We start from the raw sequence: 17306 nt of genomic DNA on the forward strand, positions 1-17306 counted from the left end.
AGACTCATCCAGCCCTGAGGGATCCACCCAAGTGGACTAGAGCAGTTCACAGAAGCTCTCTGGGACACAGGCAGAGCTGGAAGCGGCAGGATGCTACCTGCAGCAGCTTTCCCGCAGGTTTTCGCCCAGTCTCTTGCCTCCTCTGCTAACAAGGCCAGCTGTGTGAAAGCAAAGATACCGACCGAGCCCCACATTTCCATGAACTCCACACCTCCCAGCACAGCCACAACGGGGACATCAAAAAACAGAGCGGCATCAAGAGCAGCTCAGAAAGCAGCAGGGTAAACACCGGTACTTTTATTATTTTTTAAATGAAGGAATTACGTACTTTCTTCCATCTTCCTCAAGAAAAGCTCCAAACCACCTTCTAGCTTCCTGACGCCGGTGGAAGCCCAAGGCCAAACCTGGCAGCATCAGCACAGTTTGAAGCCCTGGCAGCGCCCAAGTGCCACACAATCTCCGAGAGAGCACTCCTAGCGGAGCAACGGGAGCTTCCTGGTCTTTAACATCAGACCAAGGTCCTCCATACTGCTGAAGCAACAGGGCTTGGAAACGCATCCCTTGAGAGCAAGGATCACACAGAGATTTCCTGCTTTGAACTGCTACTGTATCCCTGGCTTCATGGACAGACTTCTCCCCCCTGGGTCCAGCACACAGGCGCAGCAGGGTTAAGCTTTCACACTGACGCGCAGTGCTCAGAAGTGTCGTGCTTCTGAGAGCTCAGGCAGCGGAAAATCCCACAAGTATCTGTTCAGCGAAGCCCAGCACACGCACACACACACTGCTGTCAGTGCCCTGCCTGCTCACTGACCGAGGGATCAGCCCTACTGCTGCACGGCAAGGCTCCCCTGCAGGCCCCCACTGCACGGAGCCAGCTGGTGGAGAGCTGCGACCAAACATCACAGCAGCATTTACCTCCGCACAAATCCTGCTCCAAAGCATCATTATGCAGCTTCCCACAGGAACAAGCACGATCTGTTCTTGCAGCACGTACGCGCTGCGCGCTTCCCTTCTCCTCCTCCGTACGGAGCTGCCAGAGCATCTCCTAATTTTCTCAAGTTAGCTGCAGCACTTTATTCTGCCTCTGCTCCCAGTGCTCTCCGGGACAGAAAGACTGCCAGCAGTGCCCATCCGCCCATATTCGAAAGAGGATGGGGAAGAAAGTCTTGCAGAAGACAACTGAAGGCAAAGAGGGTGAGAAGCTTTCACCAGCTTACGAGGTGGCTCTCCCGGCGCTGTAGGAAAGCTACCTGCAGGCACCAGAAGCTGCCTATTAGCACTTAAAAATTCTATTTGCGCATTCGTTCCAGAAAGATGGAAAATGGAAGAGCTGTTTCCTCAGCCTGACAGATACTGACCCAGAAACCTCTGGGATCAAAGTCTTCCCTCCCCAGGGAGGCTCGGTAGGGTTAACAGACCCGAGAGCCGCAGCAGGAAGGGACTTTGCATTAGGTCATCTGATCGGTGCTTATCCACTGTGAAGTGCTCCTCACTGCTGAGTCAAGAGGAAAACATCCCTTCAGAACTGAACAAGCAACACTGGATCTCAACACCGAACAGATTCCACCCGCATTTTCACAGTAGGCTTCACAAAAGCCAGGTAAATAAAATCCTGTTGAAGTAGAGAGCGGAGAAAGGATCTTTCCAGAGACAGTCTGCCAGAGATCAGAGATGCACCAGGGGTTTCAGAAAGGACCCCAAGGAGACATCTGTTCTGTGACCCTACAAGCACAGCACGTTGACTGTGATCCAGCATCCACTGCCCAGCAAACCTTGCTGCCCTCCAGAAAGTTTAGCTGCCTCGTTGTAGTTACAGTCAGTTTTCTAAACTTCTCCGTCCTTACTTCAGAGCGGATGAGAGCACTGCCGTGGGAACACAGGGGCAAACCAGAAGTAAATGCTAAGGATCCCCAAACGGCTCAGCGGAGCCGGGGGATTACCCCGGTGCCACAACCAGAGGATGAGCCAGCCGAACAGGTCTTGTCTACGGAGTCTGCCAGAGAGGCAGGGTAAGGACCAGCAAACCACAAGCAGAGTCATCAGCCCCCGTCAGTCACTGTTAGCTGCAGCACACCTTCAGCTCCAGCAACCTGTCTTGCAGCACATTAATCCCTGCTAACTAACTGTTGCTCTACCCCATGCTCAGAGCCAACCTGACATCACAGCAGGATATTACACAAGCAGTGCAAAAAAAGCTTTTCCTCCCTCCCCATTTCAGAGGATAGGAAGCTTAGGGCGAGGAGCGCTTTATTCCTGCCACTCTCTACGAGACTGAGTGGTCCAAAAGCACACTGTGTTTCAACACGTTGCTGATTTCCAAATCACCCCCCTAAAACTCAACCTCGCAACCTACATGGAAACACTCGGAAGCCCGAGCAAGCCCACTGCCACGTGGACACAGCGTAAAAGAGAAGATGCATGCCTGGTACCTCTGCAGGACTGAGCAGGGCACCAGATAACTCCTTCCCCCAGAGAACAAGCACACTGATACGGCTCCCAGCTCCACCCAGCCCAGGAAGCAGGAGGACAGAGCTCTGACTCAGCCCCAACTCTCAGATGTGGCACCGAAGCACATAAACCAGAGACACCAGCCTCATTAAAACATTGCCCTGTTCCAGTTTGCAGAGCTTGAGCCCTGAGAGACCTGAGCTCTGATTTAAAAGGAACACCTGCTTAAACAAGATTAGTCATAGCTACAACCCAGCATCTCCTCTGGCTTTCTAATAACAGCAGACAGAAGTGATCTGGGAGCAGGGGCAACGCAACCCACTTGTTTTCCAAGTGATTGATAGAAAGCCTTTGACCTGGAGCAGTCTAGAGTTACAGCACGTCCGATTCCCATCACTCACCAGCAGCCACATCAACAGCTGCATGTGCTCTTCCGCCTGGTCCGACAAGCAGTGCCCTTCCCCTCCCTCTGCAGCAGGCAGGGGCTGCCCCTCCTCCCTTCCTTGTGGCAGCAACAACCCCTGCGTATTTCACGCAGCCCCTCAGTGCAGCGGCCAGCACCTCCAAGCACAATTCATGAGAGCATTTTGACTTGGGAACAGTTCTCAGCATAGAGACGGCAGCAACACTGGAGGGGTGTTCTCTAACTCTGATTTCCTTGATTTTTTTTTGCTTCGTCTGCAGCCTGGCAAGCCCAGGTCGTCCTCCTAAGACAGGGCTGGGTGCCTAACTCCAGCTCCCAAAGCCAGGTGGCAGACGGAGACACACGGCAGACGGAGATATAACATCTGACCGAGACAGCAAGCCAAGTCGTGTTCCTTTGTCCGAGCTCAAGGCTCACCTGCAAGATGCTGAATGCCTTGAAGAGCGCAGGAACCGGTGAGCAGCGACGAGCATCCACAAGAACAGTCAGACCCAAAGCCTGACACTCGGGTCTGCAAGGACAGAGAAAAAGAGGTAACGTTAGTCAACAGTGGAAGTCAACGAGACTTCCACAACTGTTGCAGATCCTCCCTCCCTCTCAGCTCGGGGGCCTGGCCCTCAAATACCATGTCACAACGCTGCATCACGGAGCTGCTGCATGGCTGCCCCATCGCAGCTCCCAATCCCATTTCCTGAGCTAACAAAGAATAGCGAGAATGGGTCGGATCCGTGGCAATGCGCACAAACATTCAGTACACACCTAACTCCATCCACACGCACACAAGGCACACATACAACAGCCAAGATGCTTGCTGTACACAAGCCACTTCACCCAGCACAAGATCCCCACCCGTACAATTTCAGGACTGCCTGGACCAGCTTCCTGGGGCAACAGGAACCCGTTCCATTCCCTGCCTCAGCTCCCACACCCCACGAGACAAGCGGACGTGGCAGCAGCTGCCCCCGTCAGCCCCCGAGTGCCACAAACCTTGGGATGCTGTGCAAGTACAGGAGGAGGCGCACAAGCTCAGTGGTGTTGCAGTGGGGGTTTAACCAGACCGTGTTCCTTGTCGTTATTATCGCCACTGCACGTCCCGATTTATCTCTGGTACCTGTAAAGGGAAGGAAAATAAAGTCATGTAAGGATGTCAAACTAACAGAGCCTGGCTCCAGGTGTGAACGCCTCATTCCCCTGCTGCCACCCTCATCACCTTCCTGGGAATGCTGCACAGAACTAGATACAGTCTATGCTGCACATCGTGGTGGGCTATAAACACACTTCTGAAGTATCCAAATGCTGCCCGAGAGTGAATTAGCTGAGCTTTGCTTGTCCTTCTCTCAGGGCAGCATTAAATTTGGACTGCTCTCTTCTACCCAACCTCACATTCCTCACCAAATTTGGTGGAAGCTGGCGAATGATAACACAACCTTTGGAGAAGAGCAAGAATCCCAAGCTCAAGATAAACAACCTCACACCCACTTGTGCTCCAGTATCACACAGGACCCCAGACCGTCCATCGCAGCCACGTACTCTGCCCACCTCCCATTTCCATCCTGCCAAAAGGCAGACAGGGATGAAAGAGGGCCGAAATGTGGCCCAGACCCAGGCGCAGCCAGATGAGAGAACTCGAGGGGTTTGCGGAACCACGCACACTGCCCCCGCAGACCGAGCGCACCCACCGCAGGCTGAGCCAGGCTCACAGCCAGACAGGGCTGCCTGGGCGCAAGGCCCTGCAGCAGGGGCCTTGAGCTCCTCCCCGGGGGCCGTGGGGTGGACGCCCAGCAGCGCACACTCACCTGCCTGCAGCTCCGGCAGGGGCAGAGCTGGTGCCAGGCTCTCCTTAGCTCCAGGGCTGGCTCAGTGCCTAGGGAATGGCTGAGGCACATTTCGGGCAGCACAGCTGAGCCGTGACACGCAGAGGAAGAAAAACCCCTCCGCTTCAGCCAGCCACAAGTGCCGCTTCCCAAAAGCCCCGAGACACAGCTCACCACAGGAACTGAGCCTGCTCCAGGAGCTCCCCAAACTAACTGATACTGGGGCTTTGGGCTTCAGCTATGACAGAACTAAGAAGAGGAGGACTGGAATTATGTCTGAGCCCCTCTGCAGATGCTAAGGAGGGGAAAGGAGCAGGAGGACATGCCTCTTCAGAGGCCCAGAGCTGCCACTGCCCATCGAGAAGCGGCCAGGCCCGCGGAGCGAGTGCGGTCAGGCGAGAGCGCCCTGAGCTGGCGCCCCACCAGGAAGGTAAGTGATCTGGAGAACGGCAGGGACCACACCTCTATTGTGTGAAAAGCAATTCACAAAAACAGAAGGCATTTCCTGTCATACAAATGGAATGAGATAGGGGAAAAATTCCCAAGCACAAGACAAAAACAGAGGCCTAGGGAAAGCAAAGCCTCTCTCCCTCTTCTGAGCTCCCTGCCCCGGGAGGTGACAGCCCCGGAGCACCTCTCTCCCCGTCCGCGGGAGGTGTGAGCTGCGAGGTCCAGCGGGTGCAGGTGGACAGCCCCAAGCACCGAACACTGCCCTGGTGTGATCCCAGCCTGCTACTAGGCCGTGACTTGAGCAAGGGCCACAGGCACAGACGGGCACTGCTGAAAGCCGGGCTGTCTGCCTCCCGGGGCTCAGAGCCGCGGCTCCGGCTTTCTCCTGCTGACAGCAGGGCCAAAAGCTCTGGTGTCTGTGTGGTTCGGGAGCAGTTGTGCCACTCCTGAAATGCTGCATTATCAGAACTGGAGAGGAATTAGAAAAAGCTTACGCCTTGCTTCCTGAGCTAAGGGGTTCATCAGCAAATTAAAAAAGCAAAGCAGTCAGTTACAGGCATAATGGCGTGATAACCAGCCTCAGTAAAAACCTCCTTGCACTGAAGCATCCTCTTGTGTCCCTCAGGGAGGCTGGGCATCACCAGAACTCGATTAAACCTCTAATTAGCACACAGGAGCCTAGGAAGTTACCTGACTAGGTCAAAAAAGCAACAGCCACCAGGGCTAGGTCTCTGACAGTGACATAACCAGATGATTCAAGAGCAGAATACCAGAATGAAACACTCCTGAAAGGAAAATTTCTTACTAATTCTATCACCTCCTAGTCTATTAATTACTCCTTATTCTCTGCTTGTCGTAAAATCTATCCTTTCTGATGTAATTATCGTATCATTACCGACGTCTAACATGTAGCATTTAACTGAATGATGCACGCGTTCCCTCGGGTGTCTCCTTTTGGATTTCAGTGGGCAGTCCTCAGGGAGAGCCGGCACGTACAGCTCCCAGAGAGAACGTCACTCCTCCCTTAGACCAAAGCTCCCTCGGAGTCGGCATCAAGCCCAAACCTCACTTCTTCCACGCACTTCAAACGCACATCCCTTCACCCCGCACCTGAAGGCATCTGACTTCACGTTTGTCACAGATTCCTCCCATGCAGCACAACGGCGGAGCAGCACATCACGCAGGCAGGCTTATTCTGCGGCAACGGCCACGGGTTCCGCTGTGAACCCCAGAATTTTTTGGCTGCCATACACACCATAGGAGTGTCCAACCTGAATAGCAGACCTACTTACCTACCATGCTAAATTACGTGCTTGCAGGTACTGCAATCCCTACACCTGGTTTCTCATCTCACCACTGCCCAGAAGACTGGAGAAGTCCTATTTCCCTTTTCTCCTTCTGACACAAAGGCGGTTTTTTCACCTGATCCTCAATCCCCTTATGAGATTAACAAACCTTCCGGCCTCTCACCATGGGGCTTCCCTTCAGCTGCAATAAAGTGCTGCCTCCCTCTGCTGTGCCACCTCTGGACATCAGAACACCCTGAGCTATTTGGGAGGCATCACCAAGCAGGCAGAAGCAGAACCAATCTTAACCGGACTAGTCCTCCCCTCTCCTTTAAACATCTGGGGTCAAAATTGGTCTTGCAGCACCAGCACCAAGGGGGAGCGCCACTGTGCTGCCTCTCTGCTCTCCTTCCCAGCGTCCCCATGCTGCACAGCTCTGCCTGGCCTCTTCTCCGCTCTTGGGGCAATTTTCAAGTCACGAGTGCCTCCCGAGCTGCCCGAATACAGCTCTCTTCCTGAACCACGCCGGACAAGAGGGAAGCAAACCCACGGGGGTGCTGAAGCAGATGCTGCCAAACGGTTGTTTCTCACTGGAGAGGTAGGTCTCACTTCCTCTGTTTAAATTAATGTTTAGTTAAACACAAAGACTTCTTGTTTGGGCCGTGCGCTCCAAGCGATCCTGGCTGCTCTGTCCAACAGCCTCGGCTCTGTTTACTGCTCTGCCAATATTTGTCCCATCCAGAAGAAGTTTTATCCGCAGCAATTTGATATCTGCTGCCATATCAGATACAAACAGTGAATAATGTTTGACCTACCACTGATCTCAGCAGAACAATTCTGGGAAGTCCTCCCTTGATAGCTAGTTTTGTCATCTGCTATTTAGCTACGCTATCGTTCATCCCACATGTTGCTCATCCACACTGCATCGGGATATTCCTTTCAACGCTATGCGTCATGAAATCAAATGTATTGTAGAAATCTATTCTACCTTGGCAGCTACGTTTAATCAACCAAACTTCTAATTACCAAGAATAAAACTGGTTTTACAAGAGCACTGTCAAACAGCATCTTCGACACTCTCATCCTTTAATTATCTACCGAGTGAATCAAGTTCCTATTGTTTTGACCAGGTCTGATGTCAGGCCCACCAGCCCGTCATTAGCTGCATCCTCACTCTCCTCGTTTTGAACCAGTGGTATGAGCCCACAGATCCGGCACTTCTGACTCACGCATGCTTTGTTCACATTTTAAGACTCTTTGGAGCAAGTTAACGTGACTTTCACGGGAGGGAAGTTCTACTTCCTGCCCTTCCCATTCAGAAACTTTAGAGAATTCTGAACGCGTTGCTTCTGGAGAGGCTCGGGGTGAAAGGAGCGGGACTGGCACTGGACCGCAGCCCTGAAAACACGGCACGGCTCCTCTGCCCTGCCACAGCCCCACTGCCCAGACGCGCTGTGGCTCGGCTACTCACCTGGCAGGCAGGCAACTCCGCTCCTCAGCACCTCTGGGTTCACATCCTTGACTATGGAAGGTGCAGGCCGGCCACCCCAGGCAGCCCCAGAAGCCGGGGGTTTGGGAGGAGCAGCAGCCGTTGAGGTGTCCTCCGGGGCGCAGACCTTACCCGCTGGCTTCGACACGGCCGTCCCAGTCGCTTCTTTTACCGTCTCTGCCCCTTCCAGCACCATCCCTGGAAGACAAGCAGCAGGCAGAAGCTAAAGCACAGCTCCACCCAAAAGGGCCCAGGTAAATCCCCGACGGGGAGGGAGGGAGGGACGTGCCCCCAGCCCCAGCGCCCCGCAGCTCCTCCAGTCCTCGTGCCAGCAGCACGCCTGCTCCAAAACCAGTTGCAACACGAACGCTACGGCGATTCCAGAAAAAAAAAAAAAAAAAAAAAGGAGCAGTTTATCATCAAGTTTGCAAGTTATAAAACTCACTTCAGATCAAGATTCTTGTACTCAAACCTGCTTCTAAAGGTACTGTACCGAGCAGTACGTGTCTGCTGGCAGCCCCGAAGTCTGGAGCAGTGCGAGCCCCTGGCTGGGCTCCAGCAGCTCGAGCACACCGAAGCGATAAGCCAGCTTCTGCCAGGGAGAGCTGCTCCATCAGAGCAGAGCGACTCCCCCGACACCACTTGCAGATTACTTCTTGAAAAGGCAAAGCCAACTCAAGGCTGACAAATCAGCTGGGAATTAGCCAGCAAAGAGACCTCGTTCGGCTCTCCCAGGGTTTTTTAATTAACAGATAATGTGAAAGGCAAAAACCTATTTTAAGCCCTGAAGAAGGGAACGACTAGCCCCAGGAGCTCGGTTCGGGGACTGGAGAAAATGCTTCCTATCCCTGACACTTCAGCTCTGAAAACAACTTATCACACTCATCTGATTCCAAAGTTAATCTTAATTACTACGCACAAAGTAATGCCAGCTTTCCCCTCATTTTGGGTTTCAATTTTCATGGAAAGGCAGATGGAGAGAAGTTGTCGTCTACCTACTACGGAAGAAGTATTATTCCCCATTTCCCGGCATTCTAAGAATTAAAAGCCAGCAACATGTCTTTGGGATCTGAGGTCCACAGCCAGGCCATCCCACTCTTTGGCAGAGAGATATACTGGAGAAAAAATGCTACATTTCACTGCAAATCATGACACTTCGATATCTCCCAACAAAAACCAACCTGTCCTTATGGAAATAAAAGAGTGGCATATTTATGTGCTTGCTATGAAGTCACACGTTTTAATTGCTACGTAAAATTGACTTAAACCATCCTACCTTCCTGCTGCATCAACAATGCTGACACTTGACTCAGTTTATTTACCAACAGATTCCAATACTTCATTAAAGAGCAGGACGAGGAACAAAGCAGTCCTTGAAGTGGCTTTCAATACAAGTTTTAGCAGCGGAGGAGATTTACAGGTTGAGGCTCAGCCCCAGCTGCTTCCAAAATTGCTAAAGTGGGTAAGAGAAGCGCCCCAAGCAGCGTGGCTCGCTGTGCAAAAATACCCAGCGTGGGGGGAAGCCAGGAGGGGCTCCAGGGCTGTGCCCCAGAGCCACGAGGGCTTGCTGCAGAGCCCCGGTAATGGCCCTCTCAGGGAGCACCCCCGGGACCCAGCCTGGCGCCTGCTGCGTTTGGCCACGTAAGCTGGGCTGATGGCTCCAGGCCTCTGCGCCGCTCCGGGACGCATCAGGGCTCAGTTCTGCTCCTGACACCACCTCAGCCTCAGTTTTCCTGTAATGCGAGAGCTCACTTGCTTTGGACAACGCTTCCAGACCTTCCTTTGGTGGTGTTTCAGAGGGGCGCAGATCCGCCGTGGCTGGGGTAGCACCAAGGCAAGTAAATCACGCCCCGAATGTTACACGTTAAGGGCCGGCTGACTGGGGGAGAACATCTCAGGGAGCCGTACGGCCCGGCAGCAAGCTCACAGGCCATTTGTAGCCAAGGAATTTGCATTAAATGCAGAAAGCCTGCAAAGAGAACCGAAGGGTGACACTCGAAGACAAGAAAGGGAGCACGGCTGCGTTGAAGGAACCACAGCAGGCAAGGGAAAGACACAACTGCACGGGGCAGCCCTGCCTCAGAGCCCTTCTTGGAAGCAAGCAGCAGCTCCCCGAACCCAGAGGGCTTTTGTTCAGCCCACCAGACACGGCCCCTGGGGCGCAGGGGGAGCTGCAGACCCCACCTGTCCCGGAGCAGGCCCAAGCTCACCGCACGCTCCTTGCGATCCGGGGCGGAGGCACTTGCTCAAGCGGAAATTGTAGAATGCGGAGGATTACATCAAAAAGCAAATTGAGAACTGGGACATCTGAATTTGCCGTGTTTGCAGGTTCCACCTTTCCCTGAGGTTAAGGAAGCGGTAGAGGATGATTTGCTTGTGTGCATTTCAAAGAGACATTAGCATTTTTCCTGCAAACTGCCCCGGCGCCCATACCATCTACGCTAACACCACGTAGGAACATGGAGCGGGACTGAAACGCCCCAGCAGGTGCTGCTGAGTATGCCCAAGCGTGGCTTTTCAGCCAATTTCTTGAATATCGAGTTAATTTCCACCCCTAAATACAGGATTTCTTTTCCTGAGCTGCAAAGTTTCAAAATTCACTTTCGTTTAAAGCCAGTCCTTAGGGAAAACCAGCAGCCAGATATTCTGTACATGGAACCAGCGCAAAGTTTAAGCCACCGACTCAAAATGGGTCACGTCTGCCTCAAAAGCTTTCTAAGCCAGGCCACATTTGTGCAGAAAATAAGCTCAGGTTGTGAACAGGAGTGGGAGGAAGGGGAGAGAGTTGAGGGATCGGGAGAAATCTGCAGACGCAGCAAACTCGGATGCCCCAGTTCTGAAAGTGTTTTCTGATATGATCGCCAGCGTCTGCTTTAATGCGCGAGCTGACAAAGACCCCCCAGAGGACAAACCGTGCGGCTGCCCACCGCCAGCGAGGTGTGAGCTGGGGTCTGAACGGGGCCAGTGACACTTAGGAACGGGCCTGGTTGTTATTTATAGTTGGGGCGAGATAAGCACAGTCTGCAGTCACAGCAGCGAAAGGACCCCGACACGAGCCGGTTACCGAGGACTCAACGCGCCCACAGACTGAGCGGCTGTGAGAGGAAAGTGCTTTTGTAGGACCAAGCCCGGGACGTCTGCTTCACTTTGTAATTTTATCTCCAAATTATCTTATTGTGATGTCTCTGAGGGTTTAAAGGGGCTAGATAAAGGGAGATGAATAACTTGTTTGGATCTCAAAGTAATCTAGTGTAATTGAATAGATTAAACTTAAATACCGTAGCTGGGACTGTAAGAAGAAATACTCCCAGTGCTAACGGATACTTCAGCTGCCCAGCTGCCCTACGCCTTACACAGTTGTTTGGGGAGTTTCTAATCATTTAGGTTTTTTCTTTTGTTGTACAGATTCAGATAAGTCTTTTTCATGGCAGTGCCACAGCTTGACATCATCAGAATCAGGCCACAAGCACATCACTTATTTCAGCCAAATCCCCAGAAACATTTAAATTGTCTTTCACTAAAAACAAGCTCCACACATGCCCAGGAGGGGTCCGGCACTGCTGAAATCCACAGCAGCAGCCAAGACTTGTCCTACGGAGCAGCGAGAACATCGCACTTATTATCTCATCCACCAGCTGGACTTGGCTAATTTTAGGCAGAAGAGATGGGAACGCAGAACAAGCAGCCACTGGAGCCACAGGGGAAGCATACAGCCTGCCCTCCACACCGCCAAGGTTTTCTGAGGCCCAGTCCTGTGCAAGCACGAAGTCCAAGCCAGCTTCGGCTCGGTCAGAAGTGCCATCGTCCCGTACCTGCTGTGGGGCGGCGCAGAACGCTTCATTCAAGGGGGCCGGATCCCGCAGCACGCTCATTCACTGGCACACATCCCCCAGGAGCTGTGGGTGGGCAGCGTGACCTCTTATAGCTGCTCATGGTTTTGGACGCTCAGACAGACGCACTCTTCATGAACAGAAACTTTTGAGCTGACCCCTCCGCCCCACAGAGCAGCAACCCTCGTCACCGCAGAAGTATCAGAAGCGCTCGGCAACAGCGGGCCTGCCTAATTGCAGAATTAACATACGTGGCGTAGGCGTAAAGCAAAGCTTCCTATTAACCAACGGAGGCTTTAGCTCCTCCGTTAGGAGGTCCCACTAAGCCCTCAGATAAAATGGGACTTGTGGACACCAGACAAGCTAATAACTGTGCAGCCCAAGAGGGGGTGCCGCAGTGGCGAGGCAGACTGCTATCCCCGCGCTGCGAGCAGAGGCTGGCCACACGTCCCGAGAACAGCAGCTCTCAGCCCATCCCTCCGCAGGGTCGGACATGCCCTAGCGATGTGCAGCTGCACATCTCCAACCCTTTCGAGCGTCCTCGCTCTGATATTTCACGCCGGGTAATTTTCCTAGCCAGGGGTCCCGGCGATGAGAGCTGCTGAACTGGAATGGCATGTTTCACCCGCCCCCGCCGCGCGCGCTTCTCGATGCGATCTGCATATCTAGCTAGCTACAGCTTCCAGACTCAGCAGAGCCAGGCAAAGCCAGCAGCGTGTCGGAGAGGCCGCGTGCTGCCCGCAGCCTGCTGCAAGAGGCAGAGACCCAGACCGACAGTTTAATGTCTTCTGTATGGCCACAGCTCCAGCACGGAAACCCAGGCATCGAGAAGTCTGAGCAATACTTGCTTAAACCTACCGTTTGACCTGAATTTCTCTGTGCCTTTGTGTTCCCACCTGAAAAATTAATATTAGCTCTCCCACTCAAGTTAAACAGCTCCTACTTGAAAGATAACCAAGGTGGTAGAAGCATGCTGGAGGGGAACGGAGAGAGGGAAGGAGATGGTGGGGAATCCCTCAGCTCTGCAGTTCGCCTCTTGCACCAGCTGCCAGCATGTAAATGTTTTGATCTCATGTCATGTCCTGTAGCTAGTACCTCACTGGGCCATCCCCTGCTCCTTCCTTTCGCCACAGCTGCCTTCATACAGGCAGTGCTCAGCCAGGACAGACCCGGACAGCTGGCCAGTCTGTTCTCACGCACACCTATAGAGCGCATCCGTAACTTGCACGCGATGAATGTAACGGGTGGAGGTTACCAGCAATCAGATTAACTGAAATTAAAAATCTCTTACGCCAGAACTCTTCTGCAAAAACGCAAATATGCAGACAATTGTTGAACAAAATACTACTTTAAACCCAGCTCTGAAGGCAAAGGTAACTTCGAGCCATGAAAAATGACAGCTTTCCTGCAGTTTGTGCTATCACCCCTAAGCCAGAGGCAGTCAGTATTTTTCAGCAGTAGCTCCAGAGGACTTTGCTTTCTACCTGTTCTCAACCAGGTAACCACACAAACACCCAGCTGCCGTACCTTTAGGAGATGGTGCTCCAGAAACTGCCTCTTGGTGGGAGTGCAGTGCGGGGGGCTCCGCGTTCCCCTCAGCAGGCCCCGAGGACGATGGTCCAACCTCCAGCTCCTCCTTAATGGATTCCAGTGTTTTTAAGGCTCCAGTCTTTGACTTTTCCCCACCACAAAAACTTCCCTGGTTCTCCTCCCCTCCCTGCAAGTCCTGTGCTGCAACGCACTCTGGGTTCAGCACAGAGCTCGCTTCACTTCCATGGCCTTGGTTTTCTGCCCGTCTTTGTCGTTCCTCGTGCCTCTCTCCGGACCTGAGGGCTTTGAATTGACTTGAGCCTTCTGCTTGTGCCTCAAGACCCATCGAAGGGTCACTGGTATCTAACTGCCCTGCCATCTCCTCACTCTCTGCTGACAGAGCAGCTGGGAGTAGCACGGCTTCTTCACCTTTCTTATGCTGACAAACAGAGAGCTCTTGCTCTTTACCATCTGACAGGAGTCCACCCGCAGGAGCTCTGACAGAGCAGTAGCTATGGCCGGTCTGATTCCCGTTTACAGCCAGCGTTTGTTCAATCTCTTTGACTTCCTCGGGGCCTTCTCTTCTTCCCAGCTCTACTTCATCTACTTCTCCTTCGTCCATCTGTTCTGGAGGATTTAAGGGAGAACTCATATTCTCTTCCTGCTCACCGCAGCAAGCACGGACTGCCGCTCCATCTGTCACGTTCCCTGAAGAAGAGCCTCTCTCCACACCTCCATCCGAACTCTCAGGCACAACAGGCAACGCAGCGGCCTGGACCGGTGCAACGCTTTCACCAACACTCTGGCAAGAAACACCAGGATCTTCCTTCAGCGGGCAGTGTGGTCCCAAAGGCCCCGGGACAGACACAGAAGAGGGATCCATCTGTGTCACCTCACTTTGACTCTCTGCCAGTGCTTCTCCACGTCCCTTCTGAATCCCCTGTTCAGCAGCAGCATCTAGATTTGTCTCTGGGCTGTGCTCCAATACATCAACACCAGGATTTCTGCTAGAACCATCGCCTTCCACTTGCGTATTTCCAGTAGAACCAGTCATCTGTGCTTTAGAGCTGGCACCATCTCCAGCACATACGTCACTGTAGCTGCACAGGGCGTATCGCCAATCGATCGAGTGCTCGCTGCAGGCCTCCTGCTCTCCAGGGGAGGAATCTTCTGCACCACAGGCAGGAGACGCAGCCGCAGGAGGGCTGTTCCCCATGCTTCCAGGGCCACCTGACACCAGCTGACCTTCTGGAGACAGTTCCTCATGGGCCATCATCCTGTTGCTTTCCAAAGGAATTACATTTTTGAGAACTTCTGCAGAAGTCCTCAGAGCGTCCATCTGACAGCGCTCCTTTTGCATAAGTGCTGGCTGAATTAAGTTCTTGGAGTAGGTGCTGTCTTGGATGACAATAAACCTGTGCTTGCCTTTAGATGCATTCACTCGTGTCCTGGGCTGAGTCAGGTAACTTAAAGACACTGACTGGGTTAAAGAGCCTGTCTGTGGCCCAAAGCAGGGCAGTGAAACTTCTGCAAGCTCAACGTACTCCCCTTCAATGTCACTTTTCAAGTCCTCTTCAGGCACAGGATTTGTACACACACCATTAACAAGAGTTTCGCTTGACTGTGGAGCTGGGCTGCTAACCAGGTTGTCTCTATTTGGACTTGGTTCCTGTAGACACTGAGATTCTAGGTCTGGTGAGCTGCACTCAGCATGGTCCATAGGGAGGCACAAAGCTGAAGGTTCCTCTGCTATTTCTGGAGTGATGATATTATTTTCAATTACTTTTGGTTTGTTTATAAATTCAGGATTAACCACATTATCCCAGGGAACACGAAATATCTTATCGTCAGTGGTTAGTAAACAATTTTCCAGTGCTATACCCATCCGCTCTCCATTGATAGTACTCAACCATTCCAGAGTGAAAATAGAGGTATAGGAGACTTCAGGAATCACAACTTCTTCTACATTATGCTTGTCCTTCGCCAAACATTTCAACACAATCCGTGGAGACTTCTTCAGATAGGGAACCACCTGCAGGTAGAAGTCACCAGGCTTCAAGATCCGCCAGTCGATGGAAGCCAGCTGGACTACAATCTTCTCGTGAATGCACAGGGGCCAGCCCTCATGGCGAAACAGCAAGCCACAGTACTGAACCTACAGAGAAAAGAGAAAGCGTTGTCAGCATCAGGAACAGATCTCAGCCCAGGCTTTTGGACAGGAGAGCTCACACTTCTCTTGTACAGCCCTGCTGCAGCAATAGCATAGCTGAATGTAGGGTCTTTGGCAATTGTACACGTGTTTTCCTTGGGGAGGTCTTCTCCTTAAAAAACAGAACAAGAGAAGCTACCAAGACAAATCATCAGCTGAATAAGGACCAACCACCTGCCAGAAGCGCCAGCCTTATTTTACAGCACAGAGAGCCCCATGGTAGAGAGGTCAGGAGTTCTCACCTCCCAGTGCTCAAGCCCACGAAACCCCTTCTTTACCTCATTTCTGACTCATTAAGAACTGACTGGATACACTGAGAAAGTGAAAAATGAGGCCACAGAGCACCCCTAACCACGTGCTGTTACAGAAAGGCAGGCTGACAGCAGCCTGCTTACAACAAATGGAAAAACTTATGTCCTCAACTGAAAGCCGTCTGCAGCCTTCCCAGAGAAGGTGGACCAACACCCTGCACCATCCCCAGCGGGCTCCAGGTTGCACCAGGTGCGCTGGAAACCAAGCTGCAACCCCCCTGGGCACGGAAAGAGACCGGTAAGACAAAGCAGGAGACAGGAGGCAGCAAATGACAAAGCAGAGCAGGATGACGAGGAGGGCAGCAAGTCCCATCGGCAGCTGGAATTGTGTCCAGTTTACCGCCAGAAGTCTTCACGCCCAGATCAGTTCCCATACAAAGAGCAATTTCCCTCATCCTACCCGATAACCCTTGATGTGGTTATTTTGCAAAGCTGAGCTGCGCAACCCTGCACCTGCTGCTTCCCGGCGGTGTTGCTGACCCCAGGACTCTCAGCTATGTTATCTGTTCCTCCTACCCGTCCATTTGACACACGTTTTGCACCTGCCTTCCTCGTCATCCAGGTACCGCTTCATGTCAGTAATGTTTTTCACTCCTAAGAACTCCCACCAGAAACTGAATCATCTTCAGATTTTAAAATCAATCACTATTTTGGTTCAGGTTAGCACTTCAATATTTTTGTTACCAAAGAGCTAAGAGGCAATCTCTGCAGGTGCCTGCAAGGCACGTACCTGCCCGGTTATGTTTTCTAATTTATAGTCATGTTTTGGATGTTTCTTGTTAGCATTTCCTCTACCTTTACATTTAAAAGTCCTGTTATAGGCATTCCATTAATTCCCTAGACCCGCAACAGGTTGGCCAACGTCCCATTTACTCTTAAACACGGGCCCAGTACTAATACTCTTCCAGCTTCCTAGAAATCCTTCCTCGTTCCCAAACACAGCAGCACTCAGGGCAGCCTATGGCCCACCGTTTTTTTCTTTTAAATAAAAGTAAGGTCTCTGAACATCAAGCAAGACACATGTCAGACAATTCCCAACCAAGTAAAAGAACTGCAGGTTCATGGCTGAACTGACTTGACTCAATTATTTACAGCTTTATCACAACTTCAAAAAATAAAATTACTGCTTTGAACTTGATTCCTTTGGGGTAAAGTAGGCCTTAAATCAAGCCATGACATAAGCAATCATTCATTCTCAGTTCCATGATTAATTTCATCGTTCTCTGACATGAGAAGGTTTTAGAAAGGACTCCCCCGTATGGGATGCGATACTTAAATTAGAAAGCTGACACCTAGAAACCCATCGATGTTAGTATTGGCAGCACTGACTTCAGACATTTTATCTTCTGCCTCTTACATGGTCACATGGAAGTCTTGACAAAGGAAGCTATTTATAAAAATGCTGTATTCCGCAGGCCAGACAGATGAAAGAGAAATACCTCAATTCAAATAATTTGCCATACAGCAGAGAAGCCACAGAACTGGAAGCAACTTCTGGGATAGATCCTCACACAC

General features: G+C 52.0%; 1 protein-coding gene across 12 annotated transcripts in view; it reads right to left on the minus strand.

The window, feature by feature from the left end:
- Positions 1-17306, minus strand: part of PLEKHG4 (pleckstrin homology and RhoGEF domain containing G4) — a 94256-nt gene that overhangs the window by 51212 nt on the left and 25738 nt on the right. For all 12 annotated transcript variants that reach the window (XR_013938443.1, XM_080552605.1, XM_080552608.1 and 9 more), the window contains 4 exons: positions 13269-15426; positions 7894-8109; positions 3860-3983; positions 3290-3383 (listed from right to left, as the gene is read on the minus strand). Coding sequence is in view for 11 of the 12 variants with exons in the window: in XM_080552605.1 (XP_080408731.1) it covers positions 3290-3383; positions 3860-3983; positions 7894-8109; positions 13269-15426 (2592 nt within the window). In the remaining variant the exon portion in view is untranslated. The remainder of the gene's footprint in view (positions 1-3289; positions 3384-3859; positions 3984-7893; positions 8110-13268; positions 15427-17306) is intronic.

Source organism: Anser brachyrhynchus (genome assembly GCF_964034855.1).
Source record: "Anser brachyrhynchus genome assembly, chromosome: 12".
Taxonomy (NCBI): domain Eukaryota; kingdom Metazoa; phylum Chordata; class Aves; order Anseriformes; family Anatidae; genus Anser; species Anser brachyrhynchus.